This window comes from Echinococcus granulosus, assembly GCF_000524195.1.
Source record: "Echinococcus granulosus chromosome Unknown EG_S00011, whole genome shotgun sequence".
NCBI lineage: Eukaryota > Metazoa > Platyhelminthes > Cestoda > Cyclophyllidea > Taeniidae > Echinococcus > Echinococcus granulosus.
The window spans coordinates 1,215,896-1,237,746 of NW_020170391.1; the positions used below are offsets into that span (position 1 = coordinate 1,215,896).

A 21,851-nucleotide genomic window follows, 5' to 3' on the forward strand; every position below is an offset into this window, starting at 1 on the left:
TACCCCCCTAGACATTGCCATATACAAAGTGGTGATTTCGGCAATTTTTTAAAACCAAATGAAAAATTTTGTGAGTTTGTGGAAGTACTTTTAAACTTATCTCTGCCATTTCGCATAAAATTAGCTAATACTTAGAGCATTATCAGTCGAATATCAAACCCTCAGTTAAAGTCACAAATTAGGGAGTTGCACTTTATTTAGCAAAGCTTAGATCAAACACGTAGGTGTCTTCAAATTTTTTTGCAGAAAATGACCTTACAAATGTACTTTTCGGTCTCAAGGTGATCAAATGTCTTTGATTAGCTCAAACTTTGCGATTGCAAAATAAGGAAGGGTGCAGAAGTAAGGCATAGAGCAGTGAAATCCACGCCGTTTTGTAAATGGCTCCGAATAGCCATGTGTTTAAAAGGTATTACTATTTCACTACCAAAATGCTAGGATACCTTCCCAATAAAATCTCAAACTTTCGGGCGTTTAAATCAACCAACTCCTAAACGATGACCTAATTGCACCTTGTTATTTACGCATCGTTTATAACTTTATTTTCGTATGCTGATTTGGAATTCCGTTTCATTTAAATAAACAAAAAAATTGACTTTGAAAAAAGGTTGTTTATGTGGAGTTGAGTATGGCATTCTTATGGAGGTTTATGAAGAATTTGGAAAAGGCTGGCAGCTGGCAATCATTAATGAATAAAATTCAAAAACGCAGACTGAAAGTCTCTACAATAATTTCGTGGGGATGATTCCGCGAACAAATAGTCGCAGTTAGAGTATGCTTGGGGAAACCAGTTAGTGTTTACCTTGTTTGAAAACTGCCGTCCGTCTGTCAAAGCATCATACTCGCAGCCTTGCCCCAACCCGCCATCCACAATGTGCCTGTGCGCGCTCGCGTCAGACCAAATCTCAGTAATTGCTGTGTTTGTATGCGTGTTAGTTTAATTTTTGATAAAGCGGACTCCTGACTCCTCCCCTTGCCTCTTCCCAGCCTCCCTGTGAGTCTGTGTGAGTGAGCACTGGCCTCCCAACCCTAATCGGTCGTTGTTTGCCCAATTTGTGTGCTGTGTTTACCTACTCAAACGAGCTGACTCAGAGAGAGGGAGTGGGCTACAAATAACGTAACGAGGATGGAGGGAGGAGTGGGGTCTGTACAAGCATACAGTGTGATAATGGAGAACCTATTGTCTATTTTTCGTCTCCTTTGGACACAATGATCACCATTATTTATTGCGGTTTGTGGAGTGCTAGGCATGTGCTAGTCGTATTTCGTTTGCATCCGAAGTCCATTATTTACAGTCACTACACATAATTCGACAATTCACTGCATCATTAAAGTATGTCACTTGCTTGCAACGATAATTCACCAATCGAGATCATTGCAAGCTTTGATTGGTCAACTTCAGTCTGTCTGTATGGAACGCTGGGCTTTATTCAAACTAACCCCAGTTTGGAAATAAATAGACTGATTCGTGGCCCTAAATAGCCTATGGAACCGTAACTTTCAATTGACAGCCGCACAAAATCCTGTCTCTACGCGCATGCGTGAAAATTTTTGTCGCGCTTAAGATTTTAACCAATCACCTGGCTGCCGTGTTTTAAAATGCAACCAAATTAAAATTTCAATCCGACAGCGCGCCCGCAGGTACGTACGCATGCACGCATGGGAGCATCCACGCACGCATCCATACAAACACGAGTAAGTAGCGAAGCGCGTTTGTGCGCATGAGCGTGCCTGCACGGCTCAGCTACCGATTCAACTACTCACTACCACTCCCCTTGTCCTCATTCACTCTAACGATCCCAAGCTCATGTAAGCAAGCCTGCTCGCTAAATTTTGCCTCTTCCACCTCCCTCCTCTCTCCTCTGACTGGTTTATATTAACCTTTATGGTGGATCAGCAATAATAAAAATTGACTCAACTCTGCTAGCACGAGTGTATGGGTGCGTGTGTATGTGTGTGCGGCCGTATGCCCCATGGTGGGCGACTTTTAAGTTTGCGCGCAATGCAGGTTAGAGGAAATTCGCTCCGAATGGGTCGATAGACGTGAACCGCACCGGAGGCGGAGGTGAGGCTAGAGGAAGGGGAACGACGAAGGAAAAATTGAGGGAGGAAGGCGGGACAGACTAAGGAGTGGTAGATTTTAGAAGCTGAGGTGAGGCAGAGAGGTAAGCATCTACCAATTTTAAAGATCTGACAACAAACGCCAACCACAGCTTACGTCTACGCTTTGGTTTGATCAAAGACAAATCGGGTGGTAAACTAAAGCATGGCGCCTTAGTGCTTGTACTTTGCACCCATCATTTCTTCATGCTGTCCTACTCCAACGTTGAAAAGCAACTCGTGAGAGTGAATTGTTTTTACTGACGCCTGTTTCCAGTGGAATTTAAAAGATCCATTATTCAAAATAATTAATCCACAGTCGTGCACCTATATACATTCGGCATGTGCACTTTCAGTTCTGCAAGATGGGGCTTGTAAGTACAGCTTTTGAATGAGTGTCTTGGGCGTTTATAATGAAAATTACAAACGTGTACTTCATTCTCTTCATTTTGCTTCATTGAAATATAGGCAACCAGAGAGCGCATATTTCTCGTTAATTTAAAACATGAAAAAGGCAAATTTTGATTATCCACTCATTTGTAATTTAATTGGCACTGACTATTTGACTTCGGTGGCTTTAATCAGAAATGTGACATTAGGCCAATGGATTGTTGATTACGTGGACCAAATCATTCAGCACGTTGCGATTCATTTTTAATGAAATGGACAGGCAAATAGCAAGCTTGTGATTTGATAAACAACTTATCAAGTTAAGATGCAGTTCGTATAAAACAAAAGTTCTTAAAATGGGCTTCAGGGCAAGCTATAGAATCTAAGCCCACCCAAATGTAAAGGTGTTAAAAGCACAACCAAACATTTATGCTAACCGTCCACATACCTGGTTGACACATAACAAGAGTTTCCAAAATAGGTTTCTTGAGTAATACTTTGACCATATCAGCATACTTTAAAACCCCAAATCCTACCACGGACCGATCTAATGAGACAGAGTTGTGATTTAATGCTATTCGTCTTGCAGAAAATTTAAAAACCGGCATCTCTAAAATGGAAAATTGCTTGTATTAAAAAGAAGCATTGAACTCTTATGTAAGAATGCAAGTTAATAAGGCAAGGAACCCTTTCTTGTGTAGAAAAGAAACCATAACGACACATTTGCACACTAAAAGAAAGAACAAAGAAACAAGTTTGCACACAAGAAAGGGTTCTTGTGTGGTCACAGGTACACAAACACCCATCCCCTCCCCATCCACCACAATGTGGTGGATGCACCCACGCATGCACATATTGCTCTTCCTTTGGTGATTTGGAAGGTAGTTTCGAACCTACACTAGAGAGGGAGCAAGAGGAATGAGGAATGAGACGTTCGTGGGTTTTGTGACAAAAACTTCCCCCACCGAGTTACAAATGGTAAGTGATATACCCTAATAATTCGTTTCGCGCTGAAGTTCTCACGTTGGGATAGCCAATACCACACATCAAAGCCAGCTCATTTGTGTTGCAATTTGTTTCAGCTTCCGTGATAGATTGCTGCCTAGTCGGTGTTAGCTTTTTCTTCTTAATTCATTCTCCCTGCTTCATCCTATCTGCCCTCCCCGCACACCGAGGTGCAGTGTGGAAAAGCACATGCACGCAGTCGCTGCAGCACCTACTGACAAGTTCGCAGTTGATATGTTTTATTTTCTAATTATTCACCTTCTCGTAGTGGTAGTACGATTTGTACACACACCCGCTCACCCTTTCTTGTTCACTCAAACTTTTTCCACACTTCCCCTTCCATCAAAGTAATGCGATGTGCTCGTGCTGGCAGATGCTGGATTGGTTCCGTGTTGCTCCCCGGCGATTCATGGGTCATAACCCACGCAAGAAAAAACCAATGACAAGACTAATCACTCACCTAGAGCAAAACGTTTAAGGTGGAGGTGAGCTTCAAATCACCCATATTAACACCATTAAACTTAAAATTCATTATTATCTGCTGTAAGTTTATTGCTTGGCCTAAATGTGTTAATGAATGCTATTCTTTAAGTGCCACTTTCAATAATATAATATTTCAATAATCCCTATTCAATGATGAAAATTTTGGTTCCGCTTGCGATGCGCAAATATATGAAACCAATCAAAGATGTAAAATACTATTGGGCTAATCACTGATCCCATTCACATGCTCGACCGACTGTGTGATTTGACGAGTGTCAGCCAAATTAACTTTATCAACAAAAACAACGACTTTACTCATACTGAATAGAGACCAGTTGCAGCTCGGCGTTTTGAATTATTAGCTTATGACGCTTTTTATTCTCATCAGCAATGTTCAATACGCTAAAGTGTGGCAAATGCTAGATGAGATTAATTTTGGGTAAACGCTTAAGAGTTTATTTAGGCTTTGAGGAGGGAGGAGTTGACCTTTGCCAAATGTTTGAGCAGGCATTATTAGATTGCCTGCCACACGCCGGTAAAAAACCCTTCATCCTTTTGCTTCGCATTCAGATAATCGTATAAACGCACATGCCGATGTTTTCCGTTCTTCCTTTCCATGCATAGAATCTGTGTTTGAAAGTAGGCAAGCAAAGAGTGCGATGAACCCTGTGCAAGGGACAACTGGGGAGGTGCCAATGTCTAATAAATAGCAGATTGAACGCACACACAAAAGTTTTCTAAATGGTGCATATTCAGCTTGAATTGGTTGCCTCAATCTCCAAAGTAGGAGTTTGGGAAGCGATTCTCCTCGGGCCACAAGTTCTCCACCTTGACATAATTTAAAATAGCTTTTAGATAATTGATGGTTATTATACCCATTAGATGTGAATATGAATTTACGAGCAGTTACCACATTATATACTTGGTGTAAGCCAAAAAGTTTGCAAATTATGTAAAGACACCACTTCAACAAGTCTTGCACGACTTTTTTATCACAGGAAGAAAAAGAGGTAAAATTAATGTTCATTACTACTCATATGAGCGAAATTCGGGCAAATGATTGCAATTTTATCTACTAAAATAAAGGCCATATATTTCATTCAAAATATGTAACTAATACATTACTGACAGACTATACATAAAATAGGAAGGACATCAAAATTTGATTTATTTTTGACATTCAAATTTATTTAATAAAGTATTTTTCACTTAAGAGATCAAACCATTCTTCGACTTCTTGGTCGTAGATATCAGAGTAAATGACTTGGCTTAAGTGCAGGCCTTAAGGCATGAACGAAAATAGGTGTTTATGAATATTCAGGCGTTCCTTTGAGAAGACTAGGGAGGGCTTAGGTTTTCAGGGGTAGCACAGGTTCGATCACAGGGCTGTTTGTTTGAGGTTCAAAATGTAACTGTCCAATGCGAATTATTGGATAATCAGAGAATGCAGTCCATAGCCTATACCACAGGACACAAGTCGCTCGTTGAGTAAGTGACTCTTAACAGTCAAATTAGGAATTGAGTTGGCTTTGGTAATATACCGCTTTACATATTACAAAGCCATAATTCGACTCATACAGTAACGGCATTTAACTTTCAGGAATTCGTAATTAATGATGTCAAGGGTCCAATGATACAGTGTTCTACAAAGTTAAATAGCGTATTTGGGTATTGGCGGAAGGATTATTCTTTCGTACAATTAGTCTGATAAAATTCCTTTCATAAGCAAAAATAGTTCTTGCCAGGCCCCGGCTATAAATCGGCTACGAGTGGGAAACAGAATACTGACAACAAAAAACCGGCAGGCCAATCGCACTTATAAACTAATCAGGTCTGGTGGTAAAAGCTCCTCTTTAGTCAGAGGCATGCAACAAGGAGTGAGGAATGTCAGGAATGTAGGAACTAGAGTGTAAAAAAAGTGTTTGCCGACTAATATGGTGGTCACTTTCGAACATCGTCATCAAACTGCTAGTATTTACGACTTTTTGACTTATTCTAATTTGAACCGTAGTCGTTACTTTACTAAATGCACTAAATGAAAATGTGGTTGAGGTAACCCCACTGATAGTGCCAAATGCTTATAAGAATATGGGTGTAGAGTGAACCCATTTTCTACTGTTTACAGAGAAATCTCGAAGTTTAAGTACCTAATTCGATGCCTAATTCAGTTCAAATAAGATCAAAACTGTGACAAATTAGTAGCATGAGGGACTGAAGAATTGGACTTCGAAGTTGTCAACCAAATTCTGACCCTTCGTTTGATTTTATGAGATGTTCATGTTCACCATAAAGTGGTGCCTGTTGCTAGGTTTTACTTTGCTTCAATGCTGTCAATGTAAGTGGTTACTAGGCTGACATAAATCCTTTTTATTTCATTAAGCCATCTCCTTTTTTGAAAGGCAGACTGTTATTAAGCTTCGTGTGGATCAAAAAGTGTCAGATCGTGATCTTAGTGGGGCTTACAAGCATTTTATTGGTCAGTGACGCCATGTTGACAGCAGACTCCCCAACGATGGTTTTAGTCCACAGGGGTGTCTAAAAGCTTGTCTAACGTGATGATAGTTAGGGATCGGCTTTAACAAGCACGTACCATTTAAGCAGAGGATTGTACATGGTGATAAATTGTAAAGTCGGCGAATTTATGGCAAGACCTTTAAGTGCCGACTTACCAGGCATAATATTAATCTGTCTAGCAACATTTACAAATTGAACTTGCCCGCTCGGTGATTGGGCGTTCACTGTGTGATTAATGCAGCAGTTCTTGAGGCCGGCCACCTTCACTTATCGGTCAAGGCAGCTTTCTTACATTAAGGCCTAACACTTTAATGCTTTTACGTCAGGGAATTGACTGAAAGGCAATGTGCTATCAATCTCTGCATGAATGGAAATTTTAAACTTCCTTCAAAGTAGTCAAAGGATGCGAAATTACTTCGTTGACTTTGAATCACAAAATTATCCAACCTCCATTAAAATTAATTCGGAATGGTACTGTTAAATTATATTTCATCTGGCATGACTTCAATAAAAATCTCCATACATACCACAGCAATATTAGAGGTGTGCGGTCAAAATCTTATACATTATTGTTGAATTACCAGTGTTCGTCTGACCCAGAGCTCAACCATCCAAGTTGCTCTTCCATAGCTAATATTCAAATGGCGAACTAATTAGATGTGAGTCTAATTTAAGGCAACTACAATAATTTTCTTATAGGTTGCCATCTTTTGGTAGTGTCAATATTAAAAAATTGAAGTTTATTCATTATAAAAATGACTTGCAAGGCAAGCAGTTAGATTATTCTTTTTTGGTAACAGAGAAAATGTATGTAAAATATTCTGGTCCAGATGAATATATGACATCCTCGATGTAAAAAACGCTAAAGACAGATTTGTCATTAGATGATGATCATTTAAAAAAAACGCGTGTGAAAAGGGAACTTTAAGTGTTGTCATCAAAAATGGCCAGTGTAGTGGTTACGAGAGGTGACGCAACTCGTTACTCTTATCAAAAGAAACACAGCCATAGAGAACTCATACTTCCTCTACTCCCTAAACCTACCCCCCACACCCATCTCTAACATCTCCATCATAGTGCTGCATAACGAAGCCGCGTTGTAAGCGTGTGTGCGTCCCCGACGCCTTCGAGATACGCACCATCAGATTTGCACACTCGCACACCCAAGTGGACATTGGCTGGCTGGCTGGCTAGCTGGATGAGCACAGGTGCCTCCCTGCTATCATATGGAGCACAAATATGATAATTATTCACGCAGGAATTATGCACGTTTTTGGAGGATTTGCATAAGTGGACAGCAAGCTCCGTTTATGCAAAATATTACACATTTGCTAACTACGATGCCTCAGGCCCGTTCCACCTCTTCATCATAAATAGCCATTTAACCTGGCTGACAAGGGGTTAAATCTCCTCTGGCCGTACTCCCTGACATACCTCTAAGCAGTTAGTCTCTATTTCATTGTTATAGTCTCTTAAACCCCGTTAAATGGAGCATTTCTTGTCCAATCACCTATGCAACGGAGACAGAGATTTGACTTATTCACATAAGCTGTTCCGATGATTTCCAAAATTATTTCCTACTCTTCCATAACAAAAGTAAGTAAAGATGCATTCTTGCTGAAAAAGAAATCCATTTAAGGAAATATAACCATGTGGCAACGTTTTACCTATGCAGACTGTACTCATCACAAATTTAGACTACCTTTTGAGTTCATATACCTATCTCAATTTCTCACCACACACAATGCTCAAAAGTGCGATCTCTAAGCTAGGAAATCATAACGTTAGCTAAACAGAATGGTGTCACTACGACAGTGACAATATACAGTTTCAGAGTATCCAGGCCATAAAAACCCCCATAGAACCAAGCCTGCTTGATTATAAGCCACGGACTGTTTGTTAACAGTCTAGTATTTTCAAGTGCATTCACGTGGCTCTGAATCGCTAAAAGGAAAAGTCTCATTGCAGTTTGAAAAGTGAGCACCTGACCAAATTTAACATCTACTTGGTTTTGCACTCAATTGCATTGATTGTGTTAATTTTCTTCTCCTCAAGCTTAAAATTAGCTCATTATTACAAATTAGAAAGCTTTTAACCCGAGGTGCATAATCTGGTAAATTCTTCAGATAAGTGAGTCAGGATTCTATTTCGGTTGGATGACTGCGACTGGATCTCGTTTCAACAATTATAACCGAGTCAGTCCCTTGAGGCTCGGTGTTGTGCTATTCAATACCGCGAAAAGTGACTATCAGTTATAATAAATTTTCGTCAAGATTTAAATCATGATAAACCCGATCGTTAGCATCTCTCACACCCCTCCAAGCCATCTACTTTTGTACAGTCGCATTCATTATCCAATCTAAAAGCTTCCTTTTTAATAGCCACAACTTAGCAGGCCTTAGTAAGCACAGGCCTCATAGCGTCCAGATGCCACTTTCTTGGTGCTGTAACCTTTTAAAGGTGCTGCATTACCTGTTGAAGGGGTTCTTCCTGCAACCCAATTATTTACAAACAGACTAAAACACAAAAAGTTTGTGTAATCTTTATTTGATTGTGTCGTAGAAATTTTAAGCGAAAAGGTTTTGCACGGCAACTGACTTGTGATGACAAAATAAAGTAGGATGAAAGCCTTCTTTCTCTTTGTTGCGCTGTCATTGGCTTTCATATTAAATGGTCGCATAACTCTGCGAACAAAAACTTCTAACCATATTTATCTTTAAAAACTAAAGATTTTAGCGTTTTATTTTTAAAATAATGTGAAATAGGCCAAAAATATGAAGGGGACATGCATAATCAGTGCACAATCGCATGTGGATGCACACAGGCATATGCGCACACGCGCATTTGATGCGTGTGTGTGCATGCGTGCGCACGTACGGGCGCAGGCGGGGGTGAGTGAACCAATGAGAGCGCAGACTTTCTGCGGTCACAGTCATGCACGCGGACACATTGGTGGTAGGACGGAGAGGATATGAGAGAGCGATAGGGGGAGTGGGAAGGGACAATGCGACACAATACGCTTTTGTACACACGGTTGCTCTTTCTCCTTCCCTCTTTACTGCTGAAGTTGCAGTTTGTGTGCATTTGCGCGCGTGTTTAGGTGTGTGCGATGTGCAGTGTTTGAAGTTAAAGCTTGTGTGCACTAAGTGCGGACGTGTGTGCAGCGCATGCACGGATGTGAGAGCTCCTACAGGCAGTCGTCTTTTAACAAACCATCAACACACACACATTCACGATTGGCCAGACGTTTTGATTCGACGGTGCTGTTTTTCCGCTTATTACTCCCTGAGTATTCGTGACGGCTGGTCATTGCTACATTTCATCCTGTGCGAGTTTCAACGCCATAGCGCCCAAGGAAACCTATCGCCTCACTTTGGTGAGTTTCCATTTTTGTCGCTTTGTCAATTTTTGATTTTCGTAACCTTTAACTACAGTGACGCTCATACTTGCCTGCCTAATACCACTTAGCCCTTTGAACAGACTTACCAGTTTTGCTAATGCATATGTTTACTGAATAGCATAGGCAATTCACGCAAATTCGGCCGGTGTATTTGTGTTTGAAACTATAGTTATTGTCAAAATCTTTAACGATATTATTTGAAATGTATGTGGATGGTTATAGTGATGGTTCATTTCCGCTGCCAAGATTGCACTCCATTTAAAATGTTAAATCACTGTCCCATCGGTCCATCAATCATCGTAAGTAGCAGTGAAGCCATCTCCACAGGTGGCCTTCGTCTGAACAGATCACATTCCCCTCGTCCCTCCTCTGACATAAATCCTACTGCAGAATTTAACACTACCATCCTCCACCCATCTATCTGTGTGTGCCTGTACACAGGCTCTGAATGAAGCGTTTACCCATGATCTGCTAATGTCTCTCCCTCGCAGCGTGTATGTGATCCATTTCACCTGTTTCACGTTACTCTTCCTCGGATAGAAGGGGAAATCCTATGCCATTCCCACAATTGCAAGTGCTGTGATTATTGCCTCCTATAAAATGCATTCCAATTTTGAATTTAGGAGAAATAAGGATGCTTGCATCGTCATAGCATTGGTATTTTCATTTGTCCCCTAAATCTTTAGACCATCCGCTTCCGTAAATATAAACTAACATTGCAACAGAATTCAAATTGTGTTCTTTGTTGGTATTTAAATTTACTTTTTACAGTATTTCTTCCGTGAAGATTTGCTCGTAAACTTTGCTCATATGCCAAGTTTGAAGTTTTAGGTAATCGGAGAAACACTAGATGAAAAGTTTGTCATTGCTCTATTAGAAACACAATAAACAAAAACCGACTCTATGAAGTCCTGTGGTTAATTATAAGCGCATTTTGTGAACTTATGAAATAATAAATAAATGAAAAGTGAATTGAATTCGAGGCCAAGTAACAACTCCTGGCGTCTGATTAGTTCAAATTTAAAATAATTACCGGATTTCTTGCTAAAAGTGCCAAATTTCGAAGACAACTTCTGCTCCACACTTGCAAATCATTTTTGAAATCAGAACTCACTGGATGTTTTAGCAGAATCCAAATTTTAATGATAACTTTTTCTCAGGCATTTATTGGCTCCGTGTCTGTCAATTCACATATTTTAAAAACAAAATTGCAAGGACTGTATTTTCATAGGAATTAACCACAGAATAACTCTAATTGTTTGCAAACCGGTACTGATGCAGTAAAAGCATTGCACTCGATTGAACCTTAAAGCCAATTTTTCAAACACTTCAGTAGACTTTAGCACCTTAATTACTTTGTTTACAGTGGCCTTATGAATGCATTAACATTCCAAGTCCCACTTGCGAGGCAAGTGAAATATGAAATTCACGAGTTTAAACAGATGGGATGCATATTCACTCCGAGCAATAGTTGGACAAAAGTTATGCCTTGGGCACGTAAATGAAGGCTTTGTGTTTCACAGTCAGCACTACTTTCTCTCCACCATCCCAAATTTTCTTCGAAGACGTCAAATAACTTGACCTTTGGCTAGAAAACTTGACAAAAAATCGGCAAACTAAACTGCGCTCGTCCCAAAAAAGAAGACGCGAATTTTACTAAAACCCGGTGTTTACATTTAGTCCAGACAGCGATAAGCCGACGCAGATGGAAGGAGGGGGTAGGGGGACGGAAGCGGTGGGATGCGCAGGGGGAGAGATAGCAGCAACTCAAAATAAATGGTATACAAATACCAAGCCTCCCATCTAATTCAGTCAATCTGGAGTGTTGCTAAGGCTCTGGCCCAATGTTCACAGTGGCTACCAGCGGTACTCGAATAGCATAAACAGACACGTGGGTAAATACTCCTCACCAAACATACCTGGCGCCATTGGGAGACATTACTCCCCCTCTTATAGTAAGTCACATCGCATATCTTTCACCGTTTTTAATGATATCGCTATTAGTTTTCCCTTACTTGGTATAGTCCGACTTACAGTCCTCAAACGATAATAGTAATCTCACTTAGTAAGATAATGAGAGATCAGAACTTTTAATGATTTAAAAAGTGTTTCGAATCCTTAAATTCCTGGTTGCGTTCTATTAGATGAATGGAGGAATGAGTGAAGGACAGGAATGATGAATGAAAGATCTGTTATGTGAACGGGTTTAAGGAGGAAGAGAGAGAGGAGGAATGAATGCATAACGCACGAAGTGAAACCCAAGCCACAGCGAGGGTGTGCGCAGCAAAACGTTTGGGCAAGGATTGAGCCGGTTCCAAGAAGGGGAGAGGGAGGATCGTTGTTTAAGGCAACGGCACTGCTGAATGCAAATTACGCAAATTTGCATCCAAGTTCAACACACGCGCCTTGGAGAAATAGCCGCTTGAGACTCGGGGAGGGGAGGTGGGGTTGCCTGGTGTTTGCTGCGTTGTGCTGGAGTTATGATTCTTTCTGTGGTTGGAGAGAGAGCGGGGCGGGATCGTTCTAGAGGGGGGTGGGGGGTAGAGGGACAGGAAGAGAGGGGTGGAAGAGGATAATTTAATGCAGGAAATTTGGGTCGCAATCTTAGTTGATCTAATTATTCATCTATTCTTAAACCTTGAATTGATTAAGGTGTGTATGATAGGCCTGTGTATGTGTGTACGTGTGTGCGTGTGCAAATAGGATTGTGTAGACATGGGACATTTCAACTCTTCTTCCTCTATAGCAAGCCAATTGTCAATGTCTGGACCTCAAACATTTTGAAATGAAATAAAATATGTGTAGGCTTTTTCTAATGATTACTTAAAATGATTTAACATTTACCAAGTAGAACTGATTTCAAACACAATTAGTAAGTCCACTCTTGAGGTCTGTAAAGCAACACAAGCAAGAATAGGTCCTTTTAAATTTAGTACAATTTTTCAATATTTTTGCTGTTGGAGTTCTAAAACTTCCACCTTCATTTAGGGAGGAGACTCACCTTTTAGGCAAACATTTAAAAGTCATCATATATTTTGAGAAATGTTGAATTGTTCTCATCAAGCTCTTCCATTACACACTTTTACTTAAATAGTGGATAGTTCTTGAGGGACTTTTATTCGAAGTAATGACATTTTAACTTCCTTCCATTATGGAAAATAAAAGAAATAAGTTTTCTTATTCATCTTATAATCCCCGAGAATTTTATCTCAATGATAAACGTGAAACATTAAAAAGTCAGTATCTGTGGTTCCGAATGCCGAGCAAAGACTTTTGCGAAGGCAGGAGAGATACCTGTAGTTGCGTGTGTTATGCACAGGTAAAGGGAAGAAGGTCATCTAAAGTACAATTCATTCAATGAGTTGGTTTTGGTCCTGTCAAAAAACCGCGAAAGAAGTAAAAACACGGGTGAAGTTTGGGAGTGGCCAAGTAAAGGTCCCTGAGGGTGATTTAAGGTGCATCAAAAAGGGGCGCCCTGGTTCATAAACGGTTTCGTGCTGTCCCATTGTTTACCTTCACTTGAGTGATTCAATGCGCTTGCTACTGTTGCAGTTACCTTCACTATCTCCACACTTCCCTCTGTCCACACGCCCGCACACATTCTATTCTTCCTTGGAATACCGGAAATGCCACCACCAAAAGTTTACATTTACCGTCGTGCGTGCACACAGGATTTATAACCTTGTTTCTTCAAAAAGGAGGCCTTGTGGGGCCAAAAATCAGCCACCTGCCCTGCCCTGCACAACAGCCACCCACGTATGGTTGGAGTCCCCTTATTTTCCTCTTTCAAAATATCCTCTCTTTGAGGAAGCCAACAGTACTTCGTATGACACAGACTCGTGCATGTGTGTACACCAGATGCAAGCGACTTCAAAGACCCTTTTTCTCTCGTTTGACATAGAGGGCTACCGAAAGAGTGCGAGGAAGCGGGAGTTAAGGCTTTGAAGAAAATTTTAATTGCCACCACCCTACTTGCCGCAGTAAAGGACAGCACAAACTTATAATTTTTAGGTGGTTTTGATAAATGACGGAGGCAAGCACCTTTCTCTCTCTCTCTCTCTCTCAGTGTACGTATATGTGAGTGTGTGCCCACAGACTGCGCTTTTAGTAGGCTTGCATGTAGTTTAATTAGAAGGAAGACTTGTGGGTGTGAGGGGAGGAGGGAGAGAGCAGGAGTGAGGTTTAAAGAACTTGTGATAAATGACGGAATAGCTACTCTAAAGGGTGTTCATGTGTGTGCGCTTGAGATATCAGAGATATGCAGATTAGGAGATTGTAAATAGCCAGTAAATTCTGAAGTATTTTCTTCAATTCACCCTTGAAGTTCATTCCTAACAAAGTCTCTCAATGTCAGTTTTTGCTATGTCCGTTTTTTTACTTCGAGTTTTTACGGTTGCAATTTACTTAATCCAGCATTGAATATGAAATACGTTTTGAAGTGATGTAGCAGAATGAAATAAAAGTGGAGAAATCTGATTTAAAGAGGATTTTTAAGTCTCAATAAGCGAAACAGTGTAGTTGCTTGTTAGCATCAGATTAGAAAAGTAAGGAGTCATGAAAAATTTTTCACTTTAATCTTTTGATTGTTTTAGTGGAAGAGTCCATGATTCACTGCAGTCTTATCAAAATGAATAATGTCAGATTTTTGACAACTGGCAAACACGACTGTAAAATTCCAAAAAAACGCAATAAATGCATTAAGTAGGCACCACATTTTTCCACCAACAGAGAGGCTATACGCGTGTACAGAGGTTATTTCTGCTTATTTGAGAGGTAGCACATTTATTAAAAGGAGAGATTCCATGTGATTTGTGCAGTTTTACGCAACCATTAACACGAAAGGTTGTGGCCTCAACGGTGGGCGAATAGTTTATTGGAGAAGCCGTTCGACTCCCATAAAATGCAACAACTTTCTGAACTAGCTAAAGGGGTTGTGAGATACGTATCTTTTAACGCAGAAACATGCACATAAATACGTACACAGGCGCATCACAACCACCACCACCACCATTAACAACACAATTTCCGCTCTTAATTACGTTTACGGATCTTCGATGCGGTCAATCTCAAGTGGCCCTGCAACGTGCAAATCGTTGCCATCCTAGTGGTGTTACCTTGTTTTATGTCCTCCCATCTTTTCTGAACTTATGCAGTTAAAATTATTTCTAGATTGCTTTATGCCAATCTAATAGTTCAGCATATTTATGAGTTTGTGCTAAGCAAAAAGCTTACTCCATTTGCGTTCCATACTAGTCTGGAGAATCCACAACTTAAAGATAATCAAGAAAGAGCCTATGAATTGCCATCTTTTAAATGTAGTGAAGCAGACTGGTAACAAGAGATCCTGGAGTTCTTTTTCTGCCATTCGCGCGAAAGACCACTTTTATCGTGTAGTGCCTATGAAAAAGGTAATTTGTTGGTAAAAATTCCCAGTCAAAACTGCTTTCCTCAATAAATATTTGATAATTGTGTGATCACTGACAGAGACTGGTGTAGTAAGAGATGCTATCAGTTTAATTAATGTATCCGGTGTGGCTAATGCACTTCTGCAATTTTGTTGTAAATGGTACAAGCGCTTTATAACCGCCTATCTTGCACCACGATCTGGATGCATTAAGTATTTTTCTAAGGACTTCACGTACAATGGATACATGAATGGTCTTATTGGGGAATTGTATTACTAACTGCTCTATCATTCGTTATATCTGGCTTAAATGGCCACTAGTGTTCCCGTCTAGCTCCTGCAGCATGCGGGATTCTCCCCTAGCATTCTAAAACAACGCAATCCATTGTTCACCGCCTCATAAAATCCCAGTCTTAAATAGCGGGGACGTGAGTGTTGCAATTTAGGGAGTTTCCAGCGTTGGGAACTATCCACAGGTGGCACTCGAATGGAAGCCCCAATTAGTGCTAGGACCGGAGACTTAAAACTCTGATAAGGCGGACTGGATAAATACCAGAATTTGGTTTGTTCGCATTGTAAACATACAAGAAAAGTAAATAACTTTTTATATTTAAAAGGAGTCTGACAAGTTCACGTTGCATTTAAATACGTGCCGATCGATACTTTTCAGTTGTAGACAATGTTCAACATTCACCACTACGCCTTGTATGGGGTCGGCTGTGGGATTGTGCACACTGTTTCGACCAGTCGGCCTTATTTCTACTTTTCAGGTGGAAAAGCATGACCGACACGAATAACGGCTTCCCTCCGGATGCATCAGCAGTCTTTGCCCTCATGAAATCATTCAGCGATCAGCAGCTACCAATGCCCCTAACATCTGTGGATGGAAATGATTTGAGAGACACTGATGACTTGAAAAATCGCTTATTGGCTGCAGCAATGTCTATGCTGAATGCTTCCACCATTAATCCTTCTGCTTGGCCTTCTGAGGCAAAAATTCCTACCCCTAATTCCAAACCAGACTTTGAAGCTAACTGGGATGAAATGAATCTCACATCACAATTCTTCTCTGGATTGGCGACTCCCTCATCTGAGGCGACGACCTCCACACCCGGCGATTTTCCATTTCCCAATCCCTTCATGATGATTCCACCCAGTTTACAGTCTATGGGGACAAAGGGTCTTCCTGCCATTGTTAATGGCAACAAAGACGAAGATTTTTGTGAGCTGTGCCAAAAGCACTTTTGCAATAAATACTACCTCCGAAAACACAAAAACGATGTTCACCGGATTCCCAGTGAACCTTTCTCGCAAATACGAAAACGTGAGGCAGGTTCTAATGAGTCCGATGATAATGACCCAACAGATAAGTCACCATGCACAAATACAAATGAATGGATGAATGTCCTTACTTCCTCAGCTGCTACAGCTCAGCAACTGGGAGAGAGCATTCCAAACCGAAGAACTCCCGTAGAAGGATTTCGAAGCATCTCCAACCCGGCAGAAACAAATGTAACATCTGAGAAGGAGCAAGTTTCGTTGTGGATGCCCAAATCCGAGCGTAAACCTTCGCGCGTTGAACTTGGTGAGAATGCCACATTTATTCCACCCGTCGTTGCCAGTGATTCAGTTTCCAGTCCTACTCTCAGTTCTGCAGTCACCAGCAAAGCTCTTAATGCTGGAGCATTAGATATGTTCAAGTCAAGTATGGCAGCCGCAAAACTAGCAGATCGTGTCACTTGCGATTTATGCAAAAAGGAACTCTGTAATAAGTACTTTCTTCGGACCCACAAGATTAAGGTACACGGTCTCTCACCTCAAGAGGTAGGTGTACCGATCTCAAGAGCCTCATCTGGAAAACACACAGAGAAGATCCAAGTTGAGAGTACAAGTCAAAGTCTTGAAACCTTTGGCGTACCTCCACCTCTTCCGCCGCCACTTTCACTCATGACTCCCATGCTACCATCCCAGTTCCCTGCCCCGTTGGGAAGTTTGCCTGCCTGGCTGCCTCCACAGCCCCCATCCGTAATGCCTGACATGCCAAGACCACCCCAAGAAGAGGCGAAAAAGGACCCAGTTTCGCAGCTAATGGCGGCAAATGCATTAGTCACTTGTCCACTATGTGATAAAACAATTGGTCCGCGTCTGTTTCTGCCGACTCACTTGACCTCCGTTCATAGTCTAAGTCCGACGGACCCATCATTTTTCATTTTCATTTTGAGCGCCAGAACGCTGGACAACAATGGAGAAAGTGACGCTTCAACAGCCAAGATGACACCAACAAGCAATTCGGACCGCGAAAGCCCAACATCTACTGCCATTCAGCTGCCAAATCCTTCACTCATGCGGCTACCATCCGCCACGTCTGTTGAGAATATTAATCGGGAACAAAGTGGTATACCGCAGCTTAGTGTGCCAAACACTATGAACGGCATACTTCCACCAGCAATATCAAGTAAGTTTGAGGGCCTAAAGTTCACTTTTTATTTAATTAACTGATGCGAAATTCCCTGTACCAATGCTTGTGACAGATGTTCTGTATCCTGAAAAGATTTACCCTAAAGTACATGACAACTTAAAGTTCATTTAAGTGATTGTAATCACCCCTCGTGTTCAACACTTTCATCACTAATTGTGCATTCGGCAAAAGCAATCATCTGAGTTCACTCCTTTTCTGTCAAAATAGAAATGCAAATAAACTCAATTAAGTAAATAATGACTTCATTGCTCCGACTGAGAGTAAGACACATAGTTGGGGTAACTATTTGCCCCTCCACCATTACCTAAGAGTATAATTCCCTTAATTTTTCATTTCTAAGCGAAGGGACATTTAGCACCAGAAATGGGTGGGAGAGATGGCAGACGACTAGTCACATGCACACGTGCGAGCGAAAGCGCATGTAAATATGCCCAATTCCTTCTGGTGCCCGCGTATCACGAATGTGGTATGGTTTTGTCAGCAAATTTGTAGCGCGTGCGCTGGCTTGACCAGTGGGGGAAAAGTTTAAAAGCACAACACGCACGCACGCATGCACATCCCTACAAACGCACGCATACTTAGATGAAGCAATATATTTTTCACAAAAGAAAAGGGAACCTCTTTTAAACTGCAAACACGCGGCTGTTCCCATCAGGCTGACATTCAAAAGTTCCAGGTAGGCGTCTTGAAAAAAACCTTCCATCCCCCGCTCTACACACGTGTTCCTCTCCCGTCCTCCCTCCCTGCCATCTCCGCTGCCACTGTTGGGTATTGTATGGTGGTGGTGGCGGTTTTCAGACCATACCATATTAAATCACACTTCTGTGTGAGGTGTAGCAGGGATGAAGCATACTTCCATTAATTGGGCGTCTGGTTTCCATGTGATTATGGGAGGGCGAAGAGAGACTAATATGTAGCCATCCCTTCTTGCACACGTGAACACAGTGCATGAAGTGGGAATTGAAGGCGGCGGCTTCGATCTGCCCGTCATGGCGACAGCCTCGAACACTCTACTGCTGCCTCCACCGTTGGGACTCCTCTCCCCCCCGTCTGGACTCTACTCCACCCCTCCCGCCATCCAGCCGCCGCCTCCCCCAGCACCACCAACGGCGGCAGTGGGAATGGTGATCAACCCTGCCGCCTCAGCTGCCACAACAACCAAGTGGAATCCTGTACATCTTGCCGCTTCCGGCTTGGCAGCCAAGCGTATCCTGCCTAATGGTACCACTGGCACGACTCCTCGCAAGTCACCCAATCAGATGCGCGTTCTCTGTGACATCTGTAACAAGTGGATTTGCAACAAGTATTTCCTACGCACACATAAAGCCAACAAGCACGGCATTACGAACCAAACGGTGGTGATAACACCGACTTCACAGGCCACAGGAAGTGCAGCTAAGGGAATCGCCGTGGTGCCCCTGGACTTCAGTAAGCCTGGGAAAATTCAACAACAGCAGCCACCATCGGGGACGTCTGAAGGGACCTCAGAGTTCTTCCCCATGGGAGTGGCAGGTGGAAAGGAGGATGCTTCGGCAATCCACCCACCCATTATGGCGTCATGGTCATTTACCAATTCCAGTCCACATTCCCCTCTCCCCAGGAGTCCGCACATCCTATCTGCAGCCAACGAATCTGCCAATCCACCTGGCATTCAAGATGTAAGGTTACTTCTCCCCATTATAAACAGTATTTTATCAACATCCACCCTAATTTGGAAAATATTCACTTTAGTCACTTTGGGTATCTTCAAAATCTGTGTATTGTAGACGATAACAATCTCCTAGGATTTTACGAGGGCATCAAGGTATCTTATGACTATCCTCCCACAGGATAATTGCACCTAAACCACTTGACCTTGTATGTAAAACTAAGTAATATCACGAACTAAAGCAATGATTTATTTTGACCCTAGACCTCTGTGGATCGCGGATGTCCACTTAATCTCTCCTTGAAACCATCTCCACACCGTGCGCCAGGCGTGGAGATAAAACATGGTGTCGATCAGTTCCTCGCAAACTTTCCCACAACAAACACTCCAAGATGGAGGCGTATTAAAATTCGACGAAGGAATCTACGGTTGCAAAAGGGGGCTGCGCGTGTTCTGGCAAGGGCATGCAGGCAGCTCTTTGCATTCTATCAAACATCTTCGTTACTCAGAAGGCACACGGTAAGAGTCCATTCACCATAGATACTCAGGCCAAAATCCAAGGTCTTTTCCACAGCTAAAAATATACACTTGTCTGATCAATAAATGTCGAACGACCGAATACAAGTTGCAAAGTATCTACTCCAATCTCGAGCGCCTGCTCTTATAATTAGAGTGGACACACGCAATCTCCCTTTTTCCTGATTGTATCACATCATACAAAGCGAATGGAAGTTAAGCGATGGTAAATGATATGCCCCCAGTTGAAAGCAGTTAAGTGAGTTTAAAATAATTTTGCGTTTAAACTAACGCCGAGTGTTTCATGCAAAATCGGTAGGAGAGGGTGCCAATTAGTTCAGAGTTGCTGAGTTTAATTCAAAAATACTCACGGCAGTTCTGTCTTTTAAGTCAATCCTCCATCTATAAATGCCAATTATCGTTTTGTAGGATCGCAGCAATGGTAGGGGTGTGAATTACTTCCTTATGCAAATTTACTTTAAGCGATTCGTTAAGCAAGAGGGCAGATCAGTAAAAAACATGAAATTTATTATCCGCTGTGCATAATAAGCCCGACAGTTTGGACAGACTCATATAGATTTTCCTGGGTAGTTTTGATGAACACTTTCTTACTGTTACAGAGGTAAGTCTTGCCGAAGAAGATAGCATTAGTTTAAGGTCATTTTAACTAAAATCTCCGGCCAGAGTGAAATATTTATCTGGTGCTGGGAGGAATGTAAGACTTTCTGCCTGAAATATTATTAGACACAAAATTACCGTTTCATGGTCCCTAGCTTGTATCAAGACTCATCACGAAGTGGCTTTTTTTGTACCAAAAGGCTTGAATAAAACTACAGTTGTGGACAGCTGGTTCATGGGATGGCCGAAAACTGCCATGAAATGAAGCCTTTGTCGTACCTGTGCAGCTCACACTTACAAATGAATAAGTTAAGCTAGCCTCTTGAAAATCAACGAACTTTTTCAGCGCCTATATTATCAATATTATCTTCTCTGTCAATGAAGATATGGTGTGTTAATGAGCTCTCTTCAGTTAGATTGCTAAAAATTTTATATTTTATGAAATTTTAGTCCATCTATATCTCATAATTGTGCATAAGTATGCGATAGACTTGTCCTACGGTTGGTCATACACCTGGATCTTTTCCACGGTAACATTATTTCATTCTTCAGACGGTAGCCGCATCCCTTCAGAATGAGGCTAAGAGAGGTGGAGCTGGAAAGAATGCATCAAGACCATGGCAAAATGCGTGTCGGGTCTGCAGCGTCTGTTTTAACAAGCGCAGCCAACTGGGTGCGCACTGCTACGCCAACGGGCATCCTCACGTTCTCCGAGTCGATGTCCCGACACCTGTTAACATCTTTCGCGCCTCCACAGGCATCTACACCCTGCCAGCTGACTCCGCCCCGCAGAATTCGATGGCACAGATTGCCAGTGATTGCTCAATGGACGAGACCGGTGGTTGGTGGGCGCGTCAGCAGAAGTGGCCAATCAATTTTGTGTCTGCTAAACTAACTTCCCACCAGTCGCCCTCAAGCAACTCTACCGCTCCCGAGCAGTTCTGTTCTTATCAGGCCTCCCATCACCTGATCCAGCCCCCTCTCTTCAATGAGACCACCACTACTCCCACCATTTAGACTGATCTCCTACTGTTCCCCCACTATCCACTCCCCAGTGGGCCCAAAGCTATCGTCCAATTATCGTAATTCTAGGCAATGACTGCACCAGTTTTCTCAACTTTATACACGAATACAAAGGTACAGGTGCACACAGCACACACCACCCCTGGCCAGTTTTTCATCCTGTGAAACTGCCTATATATACATATATATATACTTATTACACCTACAATGATGATGATACTAATAAAGCTATCCTCAAGTCCCATTTATCTCAACTACCTTAATGAGATAT

The 21,851-nt window shown here is 41.8% G+C and overlaps 3 protein-coding genes across 3 annotated transcripts; 2 read left to right on the plus strand and 1 right to left on the minus strand. All coding sequences in view use genetic code 11, as the record gives it.

Annotated features, from left to right (window-relative positions):
* Positions 1-1,923: 1,923 nt before the first annotated feature.
* Positions 1,924-7,667, minus strand: EGR_02498 (hypothetical protein; the record flags this gene model as incomplete). Its single annotated transcript, XM_024491747.1, has 2 exons — positions 1,924-2,071; positions 7,537-7,667. 2 exons carry the CDS (start codon positions 7,665-7,667, stop codon positions 1,924-1,926), a joined length of 279 nt encoding a protein of 92 aa, XP_024353898.1.
* Positions 7,668-13,916: 6,249 nt separating this feature from the next.
* On the plus strand, positions 13,917-18,267 carry EGR_02499 (hypothetical protein; the record flags this gene model as incomplete). Its single annotated transcript, XM_024491748.1, has 4 exons — positions 13,917-13,969; positions 15,062-15,223; positions 16,067-17,751; positions 18,116-18,267. 4 exons carry the CDS (start codon positions 13,917-13,919, stop codon positions 18,265-18,267), a joined length of 2,052 nt encoding a protein of 683 aa, XP_024353899.1.
* A 497-nt stretch (positions 18,268-18,764) lies between these two features.
* On the plus strand, positions 18,765-21,574 carry EGR_02500 (hypothetical protein; the record flags this gene model as incomplete). The annotated part of the gene is made up of 3 exons (XM_024491749.1): positions 18,765-19,438; positions 20,904-20,946; positions 21,110-21,574. 3 exons carry the CDS (start codon positions 18,765-18,767, stop codon positions 21,572-21,574), a joined length of 1,182 nt encoding a protein of 393 aa, XP_024353900.1.
* Positions 21,575-21,851: the final 277 nt, after the last annotated feature.